The 20,357-nt window shown below is 45.8% G+C and overlaps 1 protein-coding gene across 2 annotated transcripts; it reads right to left on the minus strand.

The window, feature by feature from the left end:
• Nucleotides 1–1,748: 1,748 nt before the first annotated feature.
• LOC130537670 (neuronal migration protein doublecortin-like) lies at nucleotides 1,749–19,139 on the minus strand. 2 transcript variants are annotated; one of them, XR_008953673.1, is made up of 8 exons: nucleotides 18,961–19,096; nucleotides 16,278–16,703; nucleotides 14,283–14,623; nucleotides 7,756–7,858; nucleotides 6,221–6,310; nucleotides 4,456–4,553; nucleotides 3,975–4,272; nucleotides 1,749–3,941 (listed from the first exon to the last, which is right to left on the minus strand). XR_008953673.1 is itself a non-coding variant. In XM_057054632.1 (7 exons), the coding sequence occupies exons 2-7, from the start codon at nucleotides 16,639–16,641 to the stop codon at nucleotides 4,216–4,218; spliced, it is 1,053 nt and encodes a 350-aa protein (XP_056910612.1). In that variant the 5' UTR covers nucleotides 16,642–16,703; nucleotides 18,961–19,139; the 3' UTR covers nucleotides 1,749–4,215. The 2 variants fall into 2 exon arrangements, 1 of the variants encoding a protein (XP_056910612.1); XM_057054632.1 differs by having other exon boundaries at nucleotides 1,749–4,272; nucleotides 18,961–19,139.
• Between the last annotated feature and the right edge of the window lie 1,218 nt (nucleotides 19,140–20,357).

Here is a 20,357-nt window from a genome sequence, read left to right on the forward strand (position 1 = left end):
CTCAGTCCAAACTTCATGTGAACTCAACTTTCCGGAATACAAGAAGCACTTTGACTCCCTTCAAATTAACTTCAGCTTTGAAAGTGGGTGCAAAGACAGGAAGTCGAGGGCAAAAATTCTTGTGCAGAGCCAAAAAGTCAAATCCATGAAAGGCTCAAGTCAAGGATGAAAAATGAACAGTAAATCCTAGAATAAAAGTCAATATTTGGATTTGCATTATTAAAAAGGTCCACAAACGTTGACAATAGCTTCAGATTGCAGTTAACGCTTAAAAAAAAGCAACCCTGAATAATGGCACTATGAAATTTTCATATTTTTAAAAATAAACATTAAGGTATTTGACTGAATGTCTTAATTCTTTTTTCTTATTTAGAAGAAGTAAGAGATTATTTATCCTTGTTATTAATGATGCACTGACGGCTATTATTTGAAAACTGTCAGGACTGATTCTCTAATTTCACTAATGAAGGAGTAATTACAATTGGTGTTAACGATGCCTTCATGATACACTTAGATGGTGCATCTGCTGCTCTCAGCTAGTCATATATTCATTTCCTTCCCCTCCCTTGACAACTTTAGAGTGTGGTTAAAATGTGACCTATTAATGCTGAAGTTTTAAAGACTTGAAGCCCTTAATAACAGACTTATCTGCCTCCAGATATATGAAGATCTTCCGCATCTGTGTTAAACATTCACAGACATTTTTAGGTCCAGCAAATGACCACATTTGTATTTTCAATTAAACGTTTATTTTAATTTATAGCAATCAGCAGAAAGAATACTGAAAAGGGGTGATATAGTGCTGTGCGTCTATATTGTGATCGGCTGAGGTGTTGCGTTTATTTACCATCTGTGTCCGTACTACATTTTGTCCACTAGAGGTCACTAGAGGACGCTACTCTACTCTTCGGACCACTCTCTGGAGCACGAGTGCTTACAGTTGATGTCATGAAATTTTTATGTAATGAATGAGATGAATTGCCAGTGAAAACACTTCTTAATTCTATAAAGTCAGTTAATACAGTTAGTACACATGTGTGTTCGACCACTGCATTCACCTTGACTGATTTCTGTATAGTTTTCTCACTTTGCCTTATCATTGTCCTAACAGACATTGATAGACATGCTTAATAGTCAGTTCTGGTGCTGTTGGCTGAAGCAGATGTTCCTCCAGCATTTCTCTATATTCGGTTGCATTTATCTTAAATATAACTTCTCAAGGCCTTCAAGGACCCACCGAGAATCATGTTTGGGGAAAGTTTACCGTTCTGCACATCAGAAGATTTATTTTGCTCTTAATAATGCAAAGAACCTTCTTCTCTCGGGACCTGGAGTATATTACATGCCATAGTGGACAATAGATTTGTGTTTGTCTCTCCCATATTGAAATAGACTTTTGTATGTTATTAAGCACATTTCGTATTTTACAATTTGTTGCAGTTCAGAAATGATTGGTCATGGTCAGATTAATTTTAAACGCTGCTCTGAATCAAGTAATGTCCTTGTTTCCATGGTGATGATTGTGTAGCCATCAACACTGACGCAGCACTATATTTAACTAATCTTTACTCTATGTATAGCTCATACAACACGTGCGAACACACTTGAGATGACTCGCAGGCAAAAGCATCCACAAACTGAGCCAGTTAAGCATTTAGCATTCATTTTATGATGCTAGGACAATTGATCGTTGCCTCTTTTTTGTATAATAAATATATACTGTAATAACTGGACAGCAACACCAGGCAGGAGATGTGAAATACAACTGTTTTATTTGTAAAAGGATACCAGTTAATACACTGAATGGAGCACTGAAACAAGCCACCGTGACACTGCAAAATACCACTAAAAAGGAAGTTTGCAAAGTTCCCAAGAAAAAAAAATTAATGATTTGACCAGAAAGGCATAGATGTGAAAGAGCACAGGAAGGGAGCGTATTTACACCACGATAAAAAGTGTCCCATGACCCTACAAAACAAAGTGTGTTGGTAGGCCTTCGTGATCAAAATGCTTAAAAAAGCTCTACAAAACCTCTTACAGAACAAGCCTTCAATGTCGCGTTACATTTTTATCAAAAGACAGTTATCTTAAAAAGAAAAAAAAGGCACCACTGTAGGTGATGAGTTCACACCATCCATCTAAACGTGGTGGTGGGCCAAAGAACAAGACAACCAACATTTCCTGTTAATGCATTTTATGCGTAATAAGCTGTAGAAGGTCCAGTGAACATGAAAGGATGTACAGTTACACAGAGAGTTGGAGGGAAAACAACTGGGAGGTTTTGTACAAAATGGTGGATAAGTTGAAACGTCCCTGCTGCTGATAAGGTTGGACATTGTGCGGGCTCTACAGCACCCCCTGCTGGAGGGAGGTGGGACACAGCGAGCAGGTACCGGATCACAAGACAAACAACTTTCAGACTGTCACATCATCACAAGACTAACTGCATGGAAAGTTCCGCTTTAGCTCGTTTCTATTACACTCTTTAGTATAAAAAGGCCGCTTCTACACAAAATAATTTAGCTATTCTTGAACCCAAATGCATAGATGTTGATCTCAAGGAACGCTACATGTGCAGCATTTTTTTTTTCTTCTTTTTTCTTTTCTTAAATCGCTGTGTCGAGATAACATTTGTGGTCGTGCGTCAATATTGCCGGAAAGTAGATGGTTTAAAGTGTGTGCTGCTGCTTTGTGCTTCAGCGGCATCAAATTAAGTGATTCCCAGGTTTGATTCCCTGCAAGTTTCTGAGACGAGTCTCAGCAGATTTGTAAGACACGCAATGCAAGTCGTGACAGTAGAAAAGGAAATATGGCCATAGAAAGTTGCACACAGAGGCTTCCAACGTGCTGTAAAAGTGTTTAGCGCTCACAGGAGCATGTTTGAAATAGAAAAAAGGACCATAGACAATTACCCTTGATATAAATTAATACACTTTATAAATTTTTAAAACCCACACATAGATTTAAACAACCATTAGTTTCTTCATCTCCCCGGTAGTTGAGCCATGCAAAACAGGAGGAAATCCCACTACTCCTAAAGTAAGCGAGCATGACAGCATGACTTACTGTCACTGTGTTAAAGTGTTATAATGACATGCAGAAATATCCAGATGAAACCCTTCCAGAGGAAGATTTTAGGGGAACATTCTCTCTTTCTCAAAATTGTACTTTGGCTTTGAGGCCTCGATTTAAATCTCACACGCCAACATACAACAGGACACCCTTAATCACGGTAAAGTAGAAATAATGTGGTTCTAAAAGGGAATTATTGAAGCTTGGTCAATAAAAAAGTCAATGACTATTGGCCTTAGATATATATACTATTTTCCCTTTGGTTATTTTTGCACCTTTAAGTCCTTCAGATCAGCCTTTCATCTGCCCAAAGCTCATCACTATCATGCACTGCAGTTTGGGGGAAACTAACACACAGAGGTCGTGTCCCCTGTGAGGCCTACAGTCTACGTAGAGGGTCAAAACCGGCAAAGCACCAGGGAAAAGATCTCACCGAGGGCTTTATCCCTTAAATTCTCACCCTCTGTGGTGGTACTTCACGGTTTGAGTTCTTTTATTCTGACTCTGTAATCATGTTGAGCAAATGTTTGACGGACTTTGTCGGGAAGCGATGGAAGCACGGCAATGGACACTGGGCGGACATGTTGTGAAGATAGCTATACACAGTATTTACAGGGGGTTAGGTCGGGTTTAGTCTGGATGAGCTGATTTCCTGACCGGAGGCCAGAGGTACCAAGGTGGAGGAACATCACAACTACACTCATACAAAAGTTTAGCACCCCTAAAAATATTCCATTTGCTGCTTGGAATCCTGTGAAATGGCCTGTGAACCCTTCAACAAACGATTTGAGACCAAATGGTAAATTAACGCGCTGTGAAATCTGCTGGCCAGTGGACGGTGGTCAACCTGTGGTCCACCTGTGGCCCACCTGTGGTCCACCTGTGGCCCACCTATGGCCCACCTGTGGTCCACCTGTGCAGCGCTACAGAAGAAAACATCAACGGTAGCGATTCGGTCGCTGCAACATGCTTTTTAAAATAAAAACTGAGTTGTTCTCAAGCAGCAAATGGGGTCGCGGCTAAGGGTTAGCTAAGGTTTTACAGAGACAATGGATCACGCTCGATGAAAACTGGTGGCACTGTGAGCGATGGAGGGCAGCGGGGGTGGGGGTCAAAGGACATCCGTGTCTCAAGGAGGCGCGTTTACATGGATTCGCCCAGAGAGTCGTCGTCATCCAGAGATAAGGGCAGGTACAGGTCCTGCACAGACAAACAGAGCAAACATTTAGGTTGGTTTTGAAGGTTTTCCATCCACTTTCAACCCTAGATGATCCTCATTATTCCTCCTTTGCTGGAAATACCAGAAAAGTCAAGAAAAACAGGCATTCAATATTTGATAGTAAATGTTTTACAAATGCAAGTGCTAGGCTTCCTGTCCAATACCTTCTGCTTGTTGTTGATGCCTGGACTGTTGGGGGTGGAGGTGGGGGAGTGCTTGGAGATGGGGGTTGAGAGCTGGCTGCTGGATCCCGTCCCATTAGCTGAGAGACGGCACAGAGCAGGAGAGAAGGGAGAGATGGAGGGAGTCAGACAGAAGGACGGGGGGAGAAGAGGTAGCACGGATTAGAGTGAAGCCTGAAACTCTTTCATTGGCTGTGGAAAAAAGTCATTCCTGAACTGTGGCCTCATTTGGCTTCAGGGAAAGAGCGCCGCCGCTCCAAGTTTAGGGGGCTGACGAGTTCTGCGTTTGCTGAATGGCGTTGTGTTCAGGCGCTCTGCGTCCTGCCACGTTGCTAAGATCCCGTCTGTGTGGAACACTGTGTTTATGTGTAGGAGCGGTGCGCGGTGATGTATTTGTGCATGTTAAGTGCTTTAAGAGGTTTTTTTTTTTGTCTACAAGAGATGAAAGAATTCCGAACACAGTGGGCCAGATGGCCGGTGTGTGTTGCAGCCAGCGACTGTTGAAGGCTCAAAGCTTCACTGTCGCAGCCGCCGACTTCATTCAGCCAGATAAACAGACTTTAAAGAACAAGCGGGGGAAAAAAAGTTCTTATCGCCTTAGAAACTAAACACGAGTCGGTCTCCCACACAAGCTGAACACAGCGCCGCTCAGGATCGCTCACAACTTTTCTATCTGGAGAAATTCACGCGTTACTCCTGTTAGGGAACCTCTTCCACTGCAGCAAGATTTAATTCTCAGATTCATTCAGCTGCTTCCCAGTGAAAACCAAGCCAAGAAACAGAAGCTTGAGTGCATAAATGAGACGGAAAACTGGAGCAAGAGTCGATTTGAGCGCCCCTTCGTGGATTCTATCACTGTGATTACCAGTATTGATCATCAGGTGCAACAAAAATGACCAGCCCCCCTGACTGAAACCCAATCGGCAGTTTTTACCCTCTAATCCCAGTTAACATACATGGGGTCACAGCCCCCCGCTGACCTCTCAGGTGTTACAGATGTGGTTAATTCGCAACACTTTAGCGCCTCGACAGCACCGTGGAACACCATCTGCTGCCTCTACCAACCAGGCAACCACAACCCCCCCCCATCAGTGATCAATAAAATATTCAACATCCCTGAAGGCCTGAGAGACCCCTCAGGCTTGAGGCCCCCGCGGTCTCCTCCCACCTACGGTGTAACGTGCTGTGAGACCTGAACTGTGGACCCACCGCTGACAACTACAAGAATCAGCCCTGTTTTAGTCCTCAACTGTGCACACACACACTTCAAAAGCCTCTTTTCTACTGATTTCTGCATTAATGATTGAAGCGTGAGCAGGCTGCGAGCACCACTATCATCTCCCGCCTTGTTATTAAATGTTAAAAACGCCCGATTGTGAAACGAACGGCCCAAAGCTGTTTATATAAAATCTGTTTACTCACCATATTAAATTCATGACTCAAGTCATAGTTATTTTTGCACACACTAAATGTTTTCCATCGTTTCATTCTTATGACCCAGTGTTATATATTATTTTTAACATGTTTGTAGTTTCAGGAATCGCCAATTTATTTTTATTATTAATCCAGACTGAGTGTTTGTCCACCCTTTCCTTTAAATTGGGATCAAAGGTCAACGTGAGCATCACATCCTCCCATAAAACCCCAGCAGCTGCTCACACCTACTGTGGTGTCCCTCTTCACTGATGGTTTTCACACCAAAGTGAGGACAGTTCGCTCCTAACGGAGGAGTTAATAATGGACTCACTGGACTCAGCAGGAGACTTGCTGCGTATGATCTGAATGGGACTCTTTGCCGACCCCCGCTGGCCTTTGGGTCCCTTCATCATCCTGCATTCTGTGGGGGGGGGGAAGAAAAAACGAATGAACATGTGAATGTAATCATGGTCGTCTCCAAAACATCTCTCCCACGAGACCGATCAAACCGATGGTTTAAATAAAGCAGAAAAGAAAACGGATGCAAGTTCTGGGTTTGATAGCATCCATTCCAGCATCACATCAGTTGGTTATGAACATGAAATGTATGCAGAATATTCTGGGTCACCGTATTAATGGGGATAGACAGACTGCAGACGTTGCTACCACTCCCTCTGCATCTCCCCCTCTGTTTGTTCTGTCAGACCCCCCCCCCCCCCCCGCCCCCCCCCCCCCCGCCCATCCACTTCTGATGCTAATTATACTATCTGTCCTCCCTCCATCTCCTGGGATGTCTGTCTTTTCTCTCTTAACCTTCACACACTGCTGGATGCACACATGCACCCGCTGCCATTGTTTGAAAGGTGTGTCGCCATGCTTTTGATGGAGCGCCAGACCGGCACCTAGTGCCCCCCGCCGAAAAAAACCCAACCCGTTTGTAAAACCTGTGCCTCAGCATACCCACAGCTGCAGGTGTACCTGCGTGCGCCTGCCTCATGCGCTTCAAAAATAATGATGATCTAAAGGGATTAACGCTGTTTGGGTAATGAAATGTTCCCAGTAACAATGGGTGGGTCACAGCCCGGATCCTAGACCCTCGACCCAGTGTGGATCCGAGGCCATCAGTCCTCCTATATACAAAAGTAACGTGCAGACAAACCAGAGCAGCGTCAGTTCTGTACTTTTGTTCTGAGGAGGGGACATTAGGAGGAAGTGGGTCGGTATAAATAGGATCTCCCAGCTCCGTGGGGAGTCTTACAGGATTGGTTTTACATTTTCTCCCCCAGACTTCTCTGCAGTATCGGCAGCAACAGATCGGGCGGCCTAAAGCCGTCACTGGACAGATTAATGGCACCTTCCTCTCTACCTGCTCCTGCTGCCAGCAGCAGATAACAGACAGCTCTCTGGGAATCCATCTCTTTCTCACATACATCATTTTGCTCTCCACGGCAACAGAGCGCACAGCTGCTTAAGGGTTGTCGTGAGACAAATATGTAGTCCTAAATTAAATGGCACTCTTCTCTCCTGAAGGGCTCATTGTGTGATAATAACAGACTTTATTTTAATTCACATTTAAGACACTATTGCTCCCTTAAATATGAGATATACCTGAACCTGCGGCTTATTCCAAGAGTCCATTTTTTATTATTCTCATCCAGATTTTAATCGTCCAGGAGACGTCAGAGACACACCAATTAACACCAGAGAAGAAGAGCGTCGTCTGCCAGGAAGCCGACCACACATCAGCTGTCGGCGCGCATGCAGAACTAAAGTCACTGATGTGGTTTTTTTTATGACGACGCAGCAACAGTTGGTCTCATTGCTGGTTCTGGTGCATGAAGCACATAGAACTGTTGACACACTGACCGTTGTCATCAAGAGAGAAGTCGTCCTGGGCGTAGCGGAATTTCTCTGGGCCACAGGCGATGAAGACGTCGTCGTCCCCGAAGAAGTCTTGAAGGCAAGTAACCTGAAGGCAAGACCATAAAACCGAGATCAGCTGTGAAACAATAAAGCACCAAAAGTAGAAACAGGCTAAATAAAAGCAACCAGCTCAGCCCATCTGCACCCGTGCATGTTGTGCTAAAAGCAGCAAATATGCAGCTTTTTGGACGTCACTGGCACTGACAGATGTGATCACAGGGTTCTCCACAGTAGCTAGGATGGTTTCTGACACATGGCCGGAGTGGTGCAGCTTCAGGTTTTAAGAGGCCACCTGTGTTGTTCTACTGGTCCCGTTTACTGGCCTTCGGCGACAGTGGGTCCATGTACGAGAGCACATGAAAGCAGAAAAAAAAGCCCCGAACTGGGTATAATGTTACACCTTTACTGTAATGTTGAAATGGCTCCACTTCCCTCCTCGGGGACTTTTCACTCTGCAGCAGCTGCTGACACAATATGGCTTTAGTGGACAGATGTCTCTGAACCACACCTTCTCCCTGCTCTCCATTATACAGTTACCAGTTTAGACACGCCTATTAAAGCCATTCAGGCTAAATCATGTGCTTCCCCTTGCATGTGTTTGTGCGCTGTGTCGCAGAGATCATTTCCAGCATAACTCTTAACATCTGCTTGTTCCACTTCCAATTACCTGGTTAGGGCATCCGCGCTGATTCAATCTGATCTTTCGCTTCCTTCAGGAATAATTTGGGGGCTGACTCAAGGCAAAATTACATTTGCAAACACCCCTCTGCCTCCTAAAAGGTCCTCGGCCCTGGAGAGAACGCTGCACTGGGACATCTGCCAGGATGTTTCCCTTTGTGATACGCATCCAAACTATGAGCTGCAGATAATTTGGGAACACCCCACCCCAGCAGCTGCCGCGATGCCTCTCCATCCTGCTAGACACGCTAGAAGTGTCTGCTGGTGACTCTCTGGCGAGGCATCCAACAGCTGTACCCTCTCGGTGTCCGAGCTGCCTCCCCCGGATTCAGTCCGCTTTCCGACTCCAGGGATCAAAGTCTAATTGGTTTTCCAGACCGTGCTGATTTTCTATGTGAATTATCAAGAGATCTGAGGTGTGCTACTGTCACTGGCTCAAACTGTTGTTTGGAAACAAGGGCATTGACGGTTAATCGCAAGACGGAAGCATTAGAAGCTCTAGTTTTCCCCTAGAGGAGGAGAGGAGATGGCACGGGCCTGACGGGAGCGGGGGTGCAGAGGGTAGTCATTGTTTTAATGGGTTTACGAACAGAGCTGATTAAGAGGATAAAGAGTTTATCCAACAGACCATCTTAATCATCGATTTACACAATCTCTATTGGAAACAATGACCATTTTGTTAACTGCCTTGCACATCTGTCCTCTCGCCCAGACAGAATGTCTAAAGCCCTTTCAAATAAATGTATGTTTTTAAACATTAAATGTGCGAGGAGCTGCATTTTTGGCCAAGAAAGGCAGCTCATTGTTGATGTGGAGCGCCTCTCCCTCCAAACAGAGACGCACAATCTAAATAATGCGACAGTGATCAACAGTGCGGCTTCGCAGCAGGAATAATATTTCCATCTTTTCCCAGTTGCTTACGGTAGCGTAGCCCACAGGTCAAAGGTTGTTCGCACTCAGAAACGTAGACGGGCAGGCCGATGACGTTAAAACAGCCTGCACGGCGACACGTGTCTACCCCATGTTTTAAGAGAGCATTCATCCTACTTAAGAGGCCTTATAAAAACACTGGATCCTTCTAAGTATCCCTGCTAATCTGACCGCCTGCAGGGGTCACTTAAAAACTACTTTATCTGTCCCGGGCCTGTCGCAGTTTTAAACCATTTCTGCTCGCGCGTCACAAATAATCCAATTCTCGAATTCCCCAAGAGAAGTTAACATTTACCTATTTTTCGGGGTCCCTCTGCAACTGACAGAAATATCATGCCACCAGTGTAAATGGGAAATGTCAGAGCCTAGATCCTCCTTATTTCATATTCACAAGATGCAACACACAGATCAGGGCGTCTCTTCACATTTTCTTTGTTTTTGGAAGATTTCCGGAAAAAAACTGGGGCCGTCCAGACTCTGGGTTCCCCCCACCCTCTGTTCCACCATCACTAATCTCTGCCTCACCAGCTGTCAGGACCACACGACCTCATAGCAGCAGCTATGTGGGGGTCCACAAACTACGACGGCTGAATTATTTGGGCTTTCTTTAGACTGACGGTAGGTAGGTCACAGTAACAGCGGGGCAAATATAAGACCCAGACTTTCTTCTTCTGCATTTCTGGTTTAGGCCATTCGGAGGATTCATTTCTGTTGAGTTAAGGGTCAAATTGCGAGTCTCAACTACCAGTGGCAACGTGTTCAGTGTTCTAGCCCGCAAGAGCAGCAGGAACTCAGCAGGTCCATGCGATGGCGGGGGCAGCTGCTGTGCACAATGGCAGAAATGCCTCCAGATGACATTGTTTGTCCTGCTTAACACCACCTCTGCTCATCTTTCAGAGCAGTAACCAACAACTGACTGACGTGCTCCAGGTCAATTATCTGCGTCGTCTCAGACGGCCGTGCTAATTGATCTCCGTGTCCTGCAGAGCTATTCAACGTTGCATTATGCCGTTTCAACTGCGACCCTGGTGACTCATAATCATTACTCATCTGGCACAGTAACGACTTAATGTGCCGGCGAATAGCCAGTCAGTAAAATCAAATATTGCTAATTACTCCAATCTGGGCTCTAAGTGATGTCAGGAGGAACAGAAGAAATCGCATTTAGGACTGTAAATAAATCTTTTTAAACCAGAGGCCAGATGGTTCTGAAGTTTGCACGGTGCAGTTTCATAAATGTTGGGCTGCGTGGTCCCGGGAGCTTTGGGAGATGTGTGAAAAGAAGCAGCCCAGAAACCTGGAGGCCCATGGGGAAACTCCTACACCATTTCCTTCACTGCAGAGCCACAGCCCCGATCAATATCAGCTTATCTGTACCGAGCGAAGACTCCTCAGAATCTCCATTTTCTTCACCTCAACTGAAGCTTTCACAACAGTAAGGAAAAAGAAAAGCCGCCACAGCCCAAAAACTGTGTTCGCACAATAGAATTTGTGTCCCCCTCTAATGGACCAGCTCCAGATCTGCTGTGTGACCTGGAGCAGCGACAGTGTCTGTGTAGCTGCTGGAGGAGCTCTGGAACCCAAATGAGCCAGTTAGGCAGCAATATCTGCAGAGTCATGGGCAGCAGCTGGTGCTTGATGTTTCAACCCCACCCCTCCTCAAGCCTGAGGAAACAGCTCTTTCCATCTGCCTGACATGATTTGGCCCTTTTTTGGGGGGGGATTATTAAATCATGCCTCCTCCTCTTCTTCATCCCTTCAGGTCAGGCTCACTTGTTGATGCGTTGCAGGAAATCTGTGATGAGATTCAGGCGTCTACACTTTCTCAGTTCAAGATGCTTCAGGACCACGCCCCTATGCTCTGTCAGCACGACTGTCTGTGTGTGTGTGTGTGTGTGTGTGTGTGTGTGTGTGTGTGTTAAGTGTGACTGCAGTGAGTTGTGTTTAAGGGTAAACGACAGCGTGAGCAGGTAAGACTCCACATAAAAGGGCAGACTCAGCGTATTACAGCCATTGTCAGAAGCTGAATCCATCACGGCAGAGCTTATTGCCATGACAACTGCTTCTGCAGCGTGGCAAAGAGCAGACTGGCTGCAGGAGCGCTGATAACCGAGGAAAGCCTGGCTTTTCTCCCCCATTTATGGATGTATTTTAGTTTTCATTAAGCTCTGAAGCCTTGCATGCATCTGCATCCGTTCTGCGGAGGAGTCGACTCCAGGAGTAATTAACTTTTACAGCCAGAGGTGATCTTTTGTTCCCAGACAACCACAGTGACCTTGTGCAGCCGTCACTGTTTTTCGTCTGTGACTGTGACTTGTTACAGATAGATCCAGAGAGGTTCTACGTCCATTTAAAAAGGCTGCGGCTGCTGTGCTCAACACTGTGCCTTTTGTGCTCTCAATTCGCGATTAAAAAGATGAAATAAACAGCTATGATCGGAAATCATCCCCCTTTTAAAGCATCTGCAACAATCGCTGCAGCAGGGAAGACGGTTTTTTTGGCAGAGGGAATAATTACTACCCATCACTGCAAATAAAACGATGCTAATTTGCTGTAAGAATGGAAAATGAGCCCTGCACCGACTGGCCCCACCCTTCCTGATTGGGATGAAAAGCACCAGCATTTGAGAGGAAAATGGGAGCGATTTTGTTCACTGACAAAAAGAGGAGGACAGGAGCCTTTAGACGAGACGGTTCGGTCTTCAATGAGGAAGAGACGAGAACCCAGATCGAAAAGGTAGTCCTGGGAAAAGAATCCTCACATCAATCGATCAGGTTGAACTTTAAAATCGGCACGTGCGCAGGCTTCAATCAGTGCTTCCAGATTACATTTATAAAGATAAAAATAATAAGATGCAACTTAAATCAAAAGGATTTGCACCGGCAATAAACTCTCACACCCGACTACAGGATGTGGTATCTGACAGACTAGTCCACACCAGCTGGGCTCTCTTTGTGCCTGGGATGTGGTCTCCTAGCAACCAGACCCAGCAGCTATCGCTGTGCAAGGGAAAGAGGAGGTTCGGCGAGACTCAGGGAGGGGCGGGCACTGCATCAATATTGCTTCTACCATATCACCTCAGCTGCAGCGAGCATCTGCACACAAAGACACCCCAATAACGTGCGCAGCACATTTCTGTGCACTGCAACGGAACTGGGTGGGATCAGCCAGCCATTAATCAGATGATAATCACACGATGATTAATCATTCGCAATTGTCAGAGACATATTTGCCCGGTTTACCACTGGGTATCTATGGTAAAAAAAAAAAAAAAGACATTTGAAGAAATCATCATTATAAATGTAAAGGAAGATTTCTGGATCCAGGCTTTGAGGACTGCTGTCCAAGCTCAACTCTGCTCAGAAGAGAGATCAATACACTGCAATATAAAAAAAAGCAGATCACATTTACCAGCCCTTTTGTTGCAACACCCCTACAACACCCCGGGCAGCAGACTGCACTCCTGGGACGAAGCTCTGAAATCAAATTCACCCATCTATCATTTCAGCACGAATCCTCTCCCTGGAACATTTAATCAGCCAGGCTTGTTAAAAAAAAAAAGAAAAAAAAGCTGAGGACCTGAACGAGCAGAACATCCATCTGTCGTGGAAAAGAAAAGCCTGCGCAGAGGTGAACTTGCATTTAACCATATCAAAGCAAAGACGGGGGAGCAGATGTCTATATATCGGCAGTTTTCTGCTGTTCAGCCTCTCGTTAATTGAGGGATTTCTGATCCGTGCAGTCGGGTACAGGTGTGAGCTCGGAAATGATCAAGACGAATTACAGCTGTGCTCAGCGGCGATCAGGCTCGGCCAATATCCTCATGGCCTTTATCGCTCAGCCATATCTTATGACGTTTCTATAGCAACGACTGTGCCTGCAGCAATCGACCACGAGGTCCAATCAGAAAAACTAATCAACTAATCTAAACACTAAACTGCATTAAAGATATTTTACTTGTAATAAGCTCTATTTTAATTTAGACTCAAATAGGCCCCGGGAGGTGACAGATTCATTATTGTCAGGCATACGCCATCAGATGTCTCTGTAGCTCTTTGGATTGTGGGTAATGTAGTTCTTTAGTGCTTTATGTCTACATCACGACTATAGCAATACTGTATCTACAGAAATAGTGATTGTTGGTGAAATCATAAAAGCACTATGAAAGCATCATTCGGAACAACGTGGAACATTCAGGATAAACTTCCTGGTCCAGTTTTATTTAGTTTTTGTCTCTTTATTCTTCCACAGGCTCAAAGACAACAACAAAGGAGACAAACAGATCAAACGAAAATGCCGGCCTTCGTCCATCAGACCATAAAAGCTGGACAACAGAAACCTCCCTGGATTTGTGATCTGTTCCATGACGGACCAACTGGTAAACATCAGGAACGACAAAGGCTGGAGGGCAGAACGCCAATGACCAGAACCACAACACAGGAGCGCAGCAGAAGCACGAGCATCGGACTGAAAGTCAGCACAAACACGGTTGACAATGACGGCCATTGTGTGCACCTTGTTCTTCTCATGAAAGTCTGAGGATCTCATGGATCTGCTGGGAGTGGACAATCACTTTATTCTGCTTTCTTGGGAGGACAATCGGACCGTTTTGATGGTGGCACCTGTCTGGGTGTGGGTGTAAGCATGAATGATGAACTGTCCCCATTCATGACCACAACTTTTCCTACTGTGGAGCTTTGCTTTCATTCTGGCGCCCTTTATCTAAATTCCTCCCAGTACAGAGCTGTCTATTCACTGAACGCACGCAGATATAATGAGCCATCAGTAGTCCGGGCCGACCCAGAGGACGCCGGCTCTCAGCGGCCCTGTCTTTCCCTCACCAACAAAGTGTCACAACATACCTGCTTGCCATCGAGCGTGTAGATCCTCTTCACGACCCCACTTTCAAGTTTAATGGCCTCCGTGATGTCGGTCAGCACCTGCTCGAAGGAGTGCGCCGTTTTCTTATTGAGCAGCACGCGGACCGCCTTGCGCGGCTTCACGCCGCTGCGCATCACCGTCACCAGCTTGGGCCGGACAAAGTCCTTGCCCTCTCTGGCCTCGCCGGCAGCCTTGGCGGCCAGGGACTGCATGTTCTTCTGGCTGGCCGAGGCCTTCACATTCACGGACCAGTTAGGGTTGACGTTCTTCGTGTAGTCGACCTTTTTGTAGAAGTTCTCTGACGCGCATACGTAGCTCTCACCTGCAACGAAACAAAATGGTTTAGTGGTTCAAGCTCATCCACACCTGAAAGTGCTCCTCCCAAATTGCTAATCTATGATTTATTTGAGGTTTTGTGTCCACAAAGATGTTTTTTTCTGATCATCGGACGACCGCAAATCAAATACCATCCATGACCGTCGGTTTATGATGAGGGCAACAGCTTTCCAGAACGGCTATCTAAATGTCAGCACAACAGCGTTTAGATTGTGGAATTCCAGCACGATGAGCTACAAAATCCCCTTGTGGAAGGAAAAAGTTTCATGTTAATGTGTGCTGGAATCGTTTATTATGCTGCAGCTCACGACTGCAAGTCGACGTTCTGCTGTGAAAACCGCAGCAGAGTTCGCTTCATTCCAGCAATATCTGCTCAACAATACACACACTTCATCACAGAAACGCGATCCTTGCTTAGCAGTGAAGGATATTTAATCGACTGTACAGTGGCTAAAGGAACTGATCATTCTTTTTACTCTATTTTTTCAACATCCTCGTCCTAAAATGCGTTTTGTCACAATTGCCCCCTCCACATCTGTCCGACCCTCCATTCTCCTCCTCCATCTGCCCCTTAAGGACGATTGTACTTGTCTAGACAGCAGGAGGAAGTAAAATGGAGAGAGAAATGGAAAGAATGGGTAATTTGGACAAACGGGGGACCCACAAGGCAACAATTAGGCCAATTCTGGAGAGATTAGGGTAAAGACAAAAGCCACAAAACTGGATTATACTGTGCAGAAGAGATTGAACAATTAATTACACCCCACAAGAGGAAGTAGAATGACACCCCCCCCCCCTTCCCAAAAAAGTGCTGCCCCGTTCTTTACAACACACATCTTTCCAAGGGCAGCTCAATCAGCAGACGCTCATCATCCATCTCCCTAAGAATCCCCCTGAAGGGATATTTTGGTCCAAAAGTGGGCCACAACTGAACAACATGAGGTCATTTTGCTGGTCACGATGGAATTTTGTCTCATCTGCCTGGTGCCAACTCCTAAGTCCCATCCAAACTGTACCACTTTAGCTTCAATCTGTAAGGATAGACTGCAAATCACCTCCAAGCGCTACTGACACGACGGCTGCTGGACGCTGAGCCATCATTTATATCACTCCATCTGTCAGGAGGAGGAGAATAACATGCTGTCGTGCAAGTATTGCTGAATCAGTCAGATTGGTTTGCAATGAGATGCCGAACAGTCTATTTTTAATTTGCATTTCTGACCCAGTTTTTTTCCCCACCAGAGGGCTGATGGTGACAATAAACAGAAACAAAAAAAACTTCAACTTTAATGACTCCAAACAAAATGGCGGAAGGCTTCTTTTCAGGACACCTTTAGGTAACTGTGGATTTGTTTGCAAGTTTTACAGACCTGAACACAGTCCAAACTAACTCTTTACAGATCAGACGTTGTAGGAAGAGATTATTGGAGTCTAGACAGTAAAGATAAGACTTCTAATCTCAGAACTGGAAAAGTTATGCTTCTAATCTGACTGGAGCTAAATCTTTCACGTCAGGAACAAAATTACTGCGTTCGGTAATGATCCAGCGGCGTAAAAGCCTTAGCTAGCACGCCTTAGCTCATGCAGATTCATCTGGTCAAATCAAGTGCTTGGCCTGTCCTGCTGCTAATGCTGCTTACCTTCCTCCAACTCATCCAAGGATGTAATCTTGTTCACGCCATCGATGGTAAAGATGAAGCGGACCCCCTGTGGCAAGTTGATGTGATCAGACAGCGAGCGCGTGAGGTCAGCCAGGAGCGAGTCGAAGGTGCGGAATCTGTCATTGGCCACAGCGTACACGATGCCCTTGAAGTAGCGGTCTCCGTTGCGGTAGAAGCGCACCTTTTTGGCTTTCTTCTCGCTGGTGAGGGCCTGCAGCGTGCGCGTACGGTAGAAGCTGCAGTGGGCGCTGTGGGTAGGGCTGGGAAGTCCGTTCATACGCCCGCCCCGCGGGGTACGAGCCGTCTTGTCTCGCTCATCAAAATGGCCAAAGTCTAGTTCCATGGCGACTGAGACTCGTGATGGTCGTGGCGGATGTGTGGTGATGGTGACCAGCTCCGGAGAGTCTGGGAACAGAAGGAAGAGAGCGTGTCAGGTATCGCGTTAAAGCCCGGCAGTAACGGAGATAACCTGGGTGGCAGGGGGAGACATGATTAGACCCTGGAAAATTATTCCCAATGCGGACAGAAGCCATTTTATGTTCAAATACAGATTTAAAGAATAAACTGACCATTGTCCAATAAAGACACAACATTTGATTAAAGGTAACGTCATCTAGAAGAGAGTAAAAGAAACAGTAATTCTTTTGTTAAAATTAGTTGATCCAATATTCTCATGGTGTAGAATAAGTTGAGGTACCTTCAATCCTACGTTATTAAAATCTCTTGAAACCGTACAGCCCAAAATAAACACCACAGCCTGCACTTGCCTTTCTGACTCACTGCCTACAGACTTCTGCCTCCACAGTGGCAACATTTGAAAAAGGCCAGACATAAACCTGCACGAATATTTCACTATAGTCAGAGATTCTCTTTAAGCATTTTTACGCAGTTAAACTGCGGCCCGTTCTTAAAATAATCAAAATTATTTGCAATCTTCTGCCAAATGCGGCGCTCTCCAGAAACATGACATCGAAATGACGACTCTAAATCGATGAGTGAACGTATCCCCACGTTTGGCCTCATCAAAGGGTCGTTTGTGTTTTCGCAGAGTGTAAAACGACTTCTTTGGCAGATATTCTGTAAGAAGATCCCTGCACACATGATACGGCTCTTCCGCTGGATTCCGCCCACATACACCTGCGAGTGTTTTCTGTGTCACTTGAAGCGCGGCCGACAAATGAGGGTCAATGCTACAGATGAAATACAGCCCTTGATGACGGTTGGCTAATGGGGAGTTTTTGAATCTGAAATTAATTTGTTTCCGCGCGGGCGTTGCGACACCGCGAGCAGCCATAAATCCTGTTGCAGGTGGTGGATCTCTCACTGGCTATTAATCACAGTTGAAGGGACGTGTTTGAGGATCAGACGTCAGTGTTGAGGTGTTTTAAAGGAGCGTTAGGTAGGAACGACGTGATTAAACCCCTCTGACACAATCCCAACACTAGCATTTCTGTCATATTTCTCTAGCAGCCATCCTCTCGTCATCCATCTCAACCACTCAGGGTCCTAATGAGCCGACGGGCTCTGGCATCGCTCACTTCCAGATCATCGGTCTTTAACTGCATCTCTCCTGAGACTTTAGCTGAATTAGAAACTGTTGATCAATTCATCATCGCTGTGCACAAGCAGCATCTCCAACCTCAGCATGACAACGTTTAGGTCTTTAAAAGTGACCATGTGATACATTTCAAGGGCCCATCTCGTCATCTTTCAACTATTTTTATATTTTATAGCTTCGTAGGCGCAGCCACACTGTCGGCAACAGAACAGCATCTCATTTAAATTATAAAGGAGCCCTTTTTTACATTAATTTAATCACCACAGGATGAAGATGGTGAAATTGTGCCGCAGCCATCTACACCAGTGACAGGACCCCACTCTGACCATGCTGCTAAAGAGAGGAAGGGGGGCTACGCTAAGCACACAGAGGGCTGGGCCTTCGGTGGAGGCTGCTCCTCAGCTGACAAAAGGCCAGGTTTCAGTCCCATCTGCTGCATTAATGGGCAGCGCCAAGAGTGACCCTTCCCCAGAGGAGCACCCTCGAGGACAGTCCATTGTGTCAAACAGGGTGTCTTCAGAGTGACGTCAGCAGTCCTGCGCGCTGGTGGGGGCAGCGGGTTCAGTCTCCAGCCCAGAGAGAATGTCTTATCAAAGCCGACGTTAGAATATGACGTCTGGACCACCAGCACAGCAAAATCTATGAATTATCCTTCTGCACATGGAACGCGGTGCAGCATCACTGGTATTTTTAGCTGGTCCTCTGTTCCTGACTGAGACACCCACACGGCAGTGAGGGACCCGCACCTCAAGCCCATCAAAGCTGATTCACACACATTAAAAAATTAATAAAAAACCTTCAGCAAAACTTTCATGATTACACTTCTTTTGGTGACTTTCTGCAGCCGCATTTAAGCGCTGAAGCAGTGAATGTAAGTTTCTTTTATTATTTTTTTAAGGCACTGGGGCGCGCACACACCTACTCAGGATCCACCTGCGCAAAAGCGCATTCTGGAAAATCCAAATTCATCCGCTCACAAACAGCCAGAGAATCAGCTCAACTCCTCCCCTCCAGAATCAGAACCGGCAACATTTACATCCCCTTATCGTATTTAGATTAAAAATGGAAAAAAAAGTCTGCGGGTGTTCCCACAGCCGGACTCACCTGCGTCGCTGCCTGCGGAGTGAAGCGGGCGGGTGTGGGTGTGTGTGTGCGCGTGTGCGTGTGTGTGAGAGTGAGTGAGTGAGTGGGAATGCTGCAGGATAGCGGCACGCCGTCTCTCTCTTCTCCTCTCGCCTTTGTCTGCCTCAGCCGAGCCGCTGCCTGCCTGTCTCTCTGGAAGAGAACAGCCACTGGGTCCTAGAGAAACGAGCCCCGGACCCGCCCACTGTAGGTGGAAGCGCTGGGGGTGTCCGCCAGGGTGGGGGGGTGAGGGGGTGAGGGGGTGGGTGGAGCTGCCAAAGGTCTGTGACAGTACCTAAAGATCCCATTATGCAGAATAATTCAAAGGAAAGGGCGTAGGTCTGCTGTCAACTGTTGAAGGGGCCCCTCCCCAGGAAACACATCTGAAGGCTCTATTATGAGCTGAGAAAACAGACAGTTTAAAGGAATCACTTTGATTTTAAGACCTGCGACCTTTGACCCTGGTGGCTTTGTGCTGCCTCTGAAACTCCTTCAGCTGGACGCACGTGAAGTTGAAGTAGAATATTTATTTTAATCTCTTCTCACGAAGTCTGTGCTTGATAAAATTTATCTTCATCGATCAGTCTGGTCAGAGATTATTGATGTTTATAACAAGGAATTATACTATAACTTTAATCTTCACTTATATTCTAATAAAGTTTATGGCCGACAGTATGTATGTGACCAGTGACAGTGTTTGTTTTAGCCAAGATCACTTATTAATAGCCAAGAAAAAGGAAAATAACACTCAAAAAAGGGTCAGGGTTCAGTTCGGGGTTGGGTTGGGGTTCAGAGTTTTGGGTTGAACTTCTCTTGTGGTGGAACCCTGATCAGGTGGGTGAGGGGGAAGGTTGCAGCCCTTCACTGAGGAGCTCTGGGTTGAAGACCAGGAGTTGTATCATCCTGTCAGCTGCATCATCCAACAGCTTTCAAATAAACCAGTTGATTAATGCAGTTCACCATTAGAGAGGCTTTTGTTTTGGGATTTTATTTTATTTTTCCTTTGCTGACAACATCAAGTCAACATATACATCAATATACATCAATCTGAAGAGATAAATTCACTTACATTTGGGGGTTTCTTTCTTTTGTGCGGTGCGATTTAAAGCCAAACAGCACAAGCACCTACAGTGTCGGACAACCTAGATCTAGTTAAATTCTTTAGAGGTGGCTTGTGCTGTCACAGAGGCTGAAACTAGAGCAACAAAAACACTCACAGAAAGGCCAACACTTTGTATCAAAGAACAAACTGTGGAATGTAAACTCGTGTCATCCTTGCGTAACAGATTTGGATCAAAAGCCTTTATGTCACTTATTGTTTGGGGAGGTGTAGATTTCAACGACAGCTCAGGTGGGTGGATGTAGCGTTTCGGGGTTGA

Source organism: Takifugu flavidus, chromosome 14 (genome assembly GCF_003711565.1).
Source record: "Takifugu flavidus isolate HTHZ2018 chromosome 14, ASM371156v2, whole genome shotgun sequence".
NCBI lineage: Eukaryota > Metazoa > Chordata > Actinopteri > Tetraodontiformes > Tetraodontidae > Takifugu > Takifugu flavidus.

What these genes read in the sequence shown, in the direction of transcription:
- LOC130537670 (XM_057054632.1), bottom strand. Translation starts at nt 16,641, where the DNA reads ATGGAACTAGACTTTGGCCATTTTGATGAGCGAGACAAGACGGCTCGT. An exon ending in ACACGCTCGATGGCAAGCAG is followed by an intron (nt 7,859 to 14,282) that starts GTATGTTGTGAC and finishes TCTTGCCTTCAG; the next exon opens with GTTACTTGCCTTCAAGACTT. An exon ending in GCATCAACAACAAGCAGAAG is followed by an intron (nt 4,273 to 4,455) that starts GTATTGGACAGG and finishes TTGTCTGTGCAG; the next exon opens with GACCTGTACCTGCCCTTATC.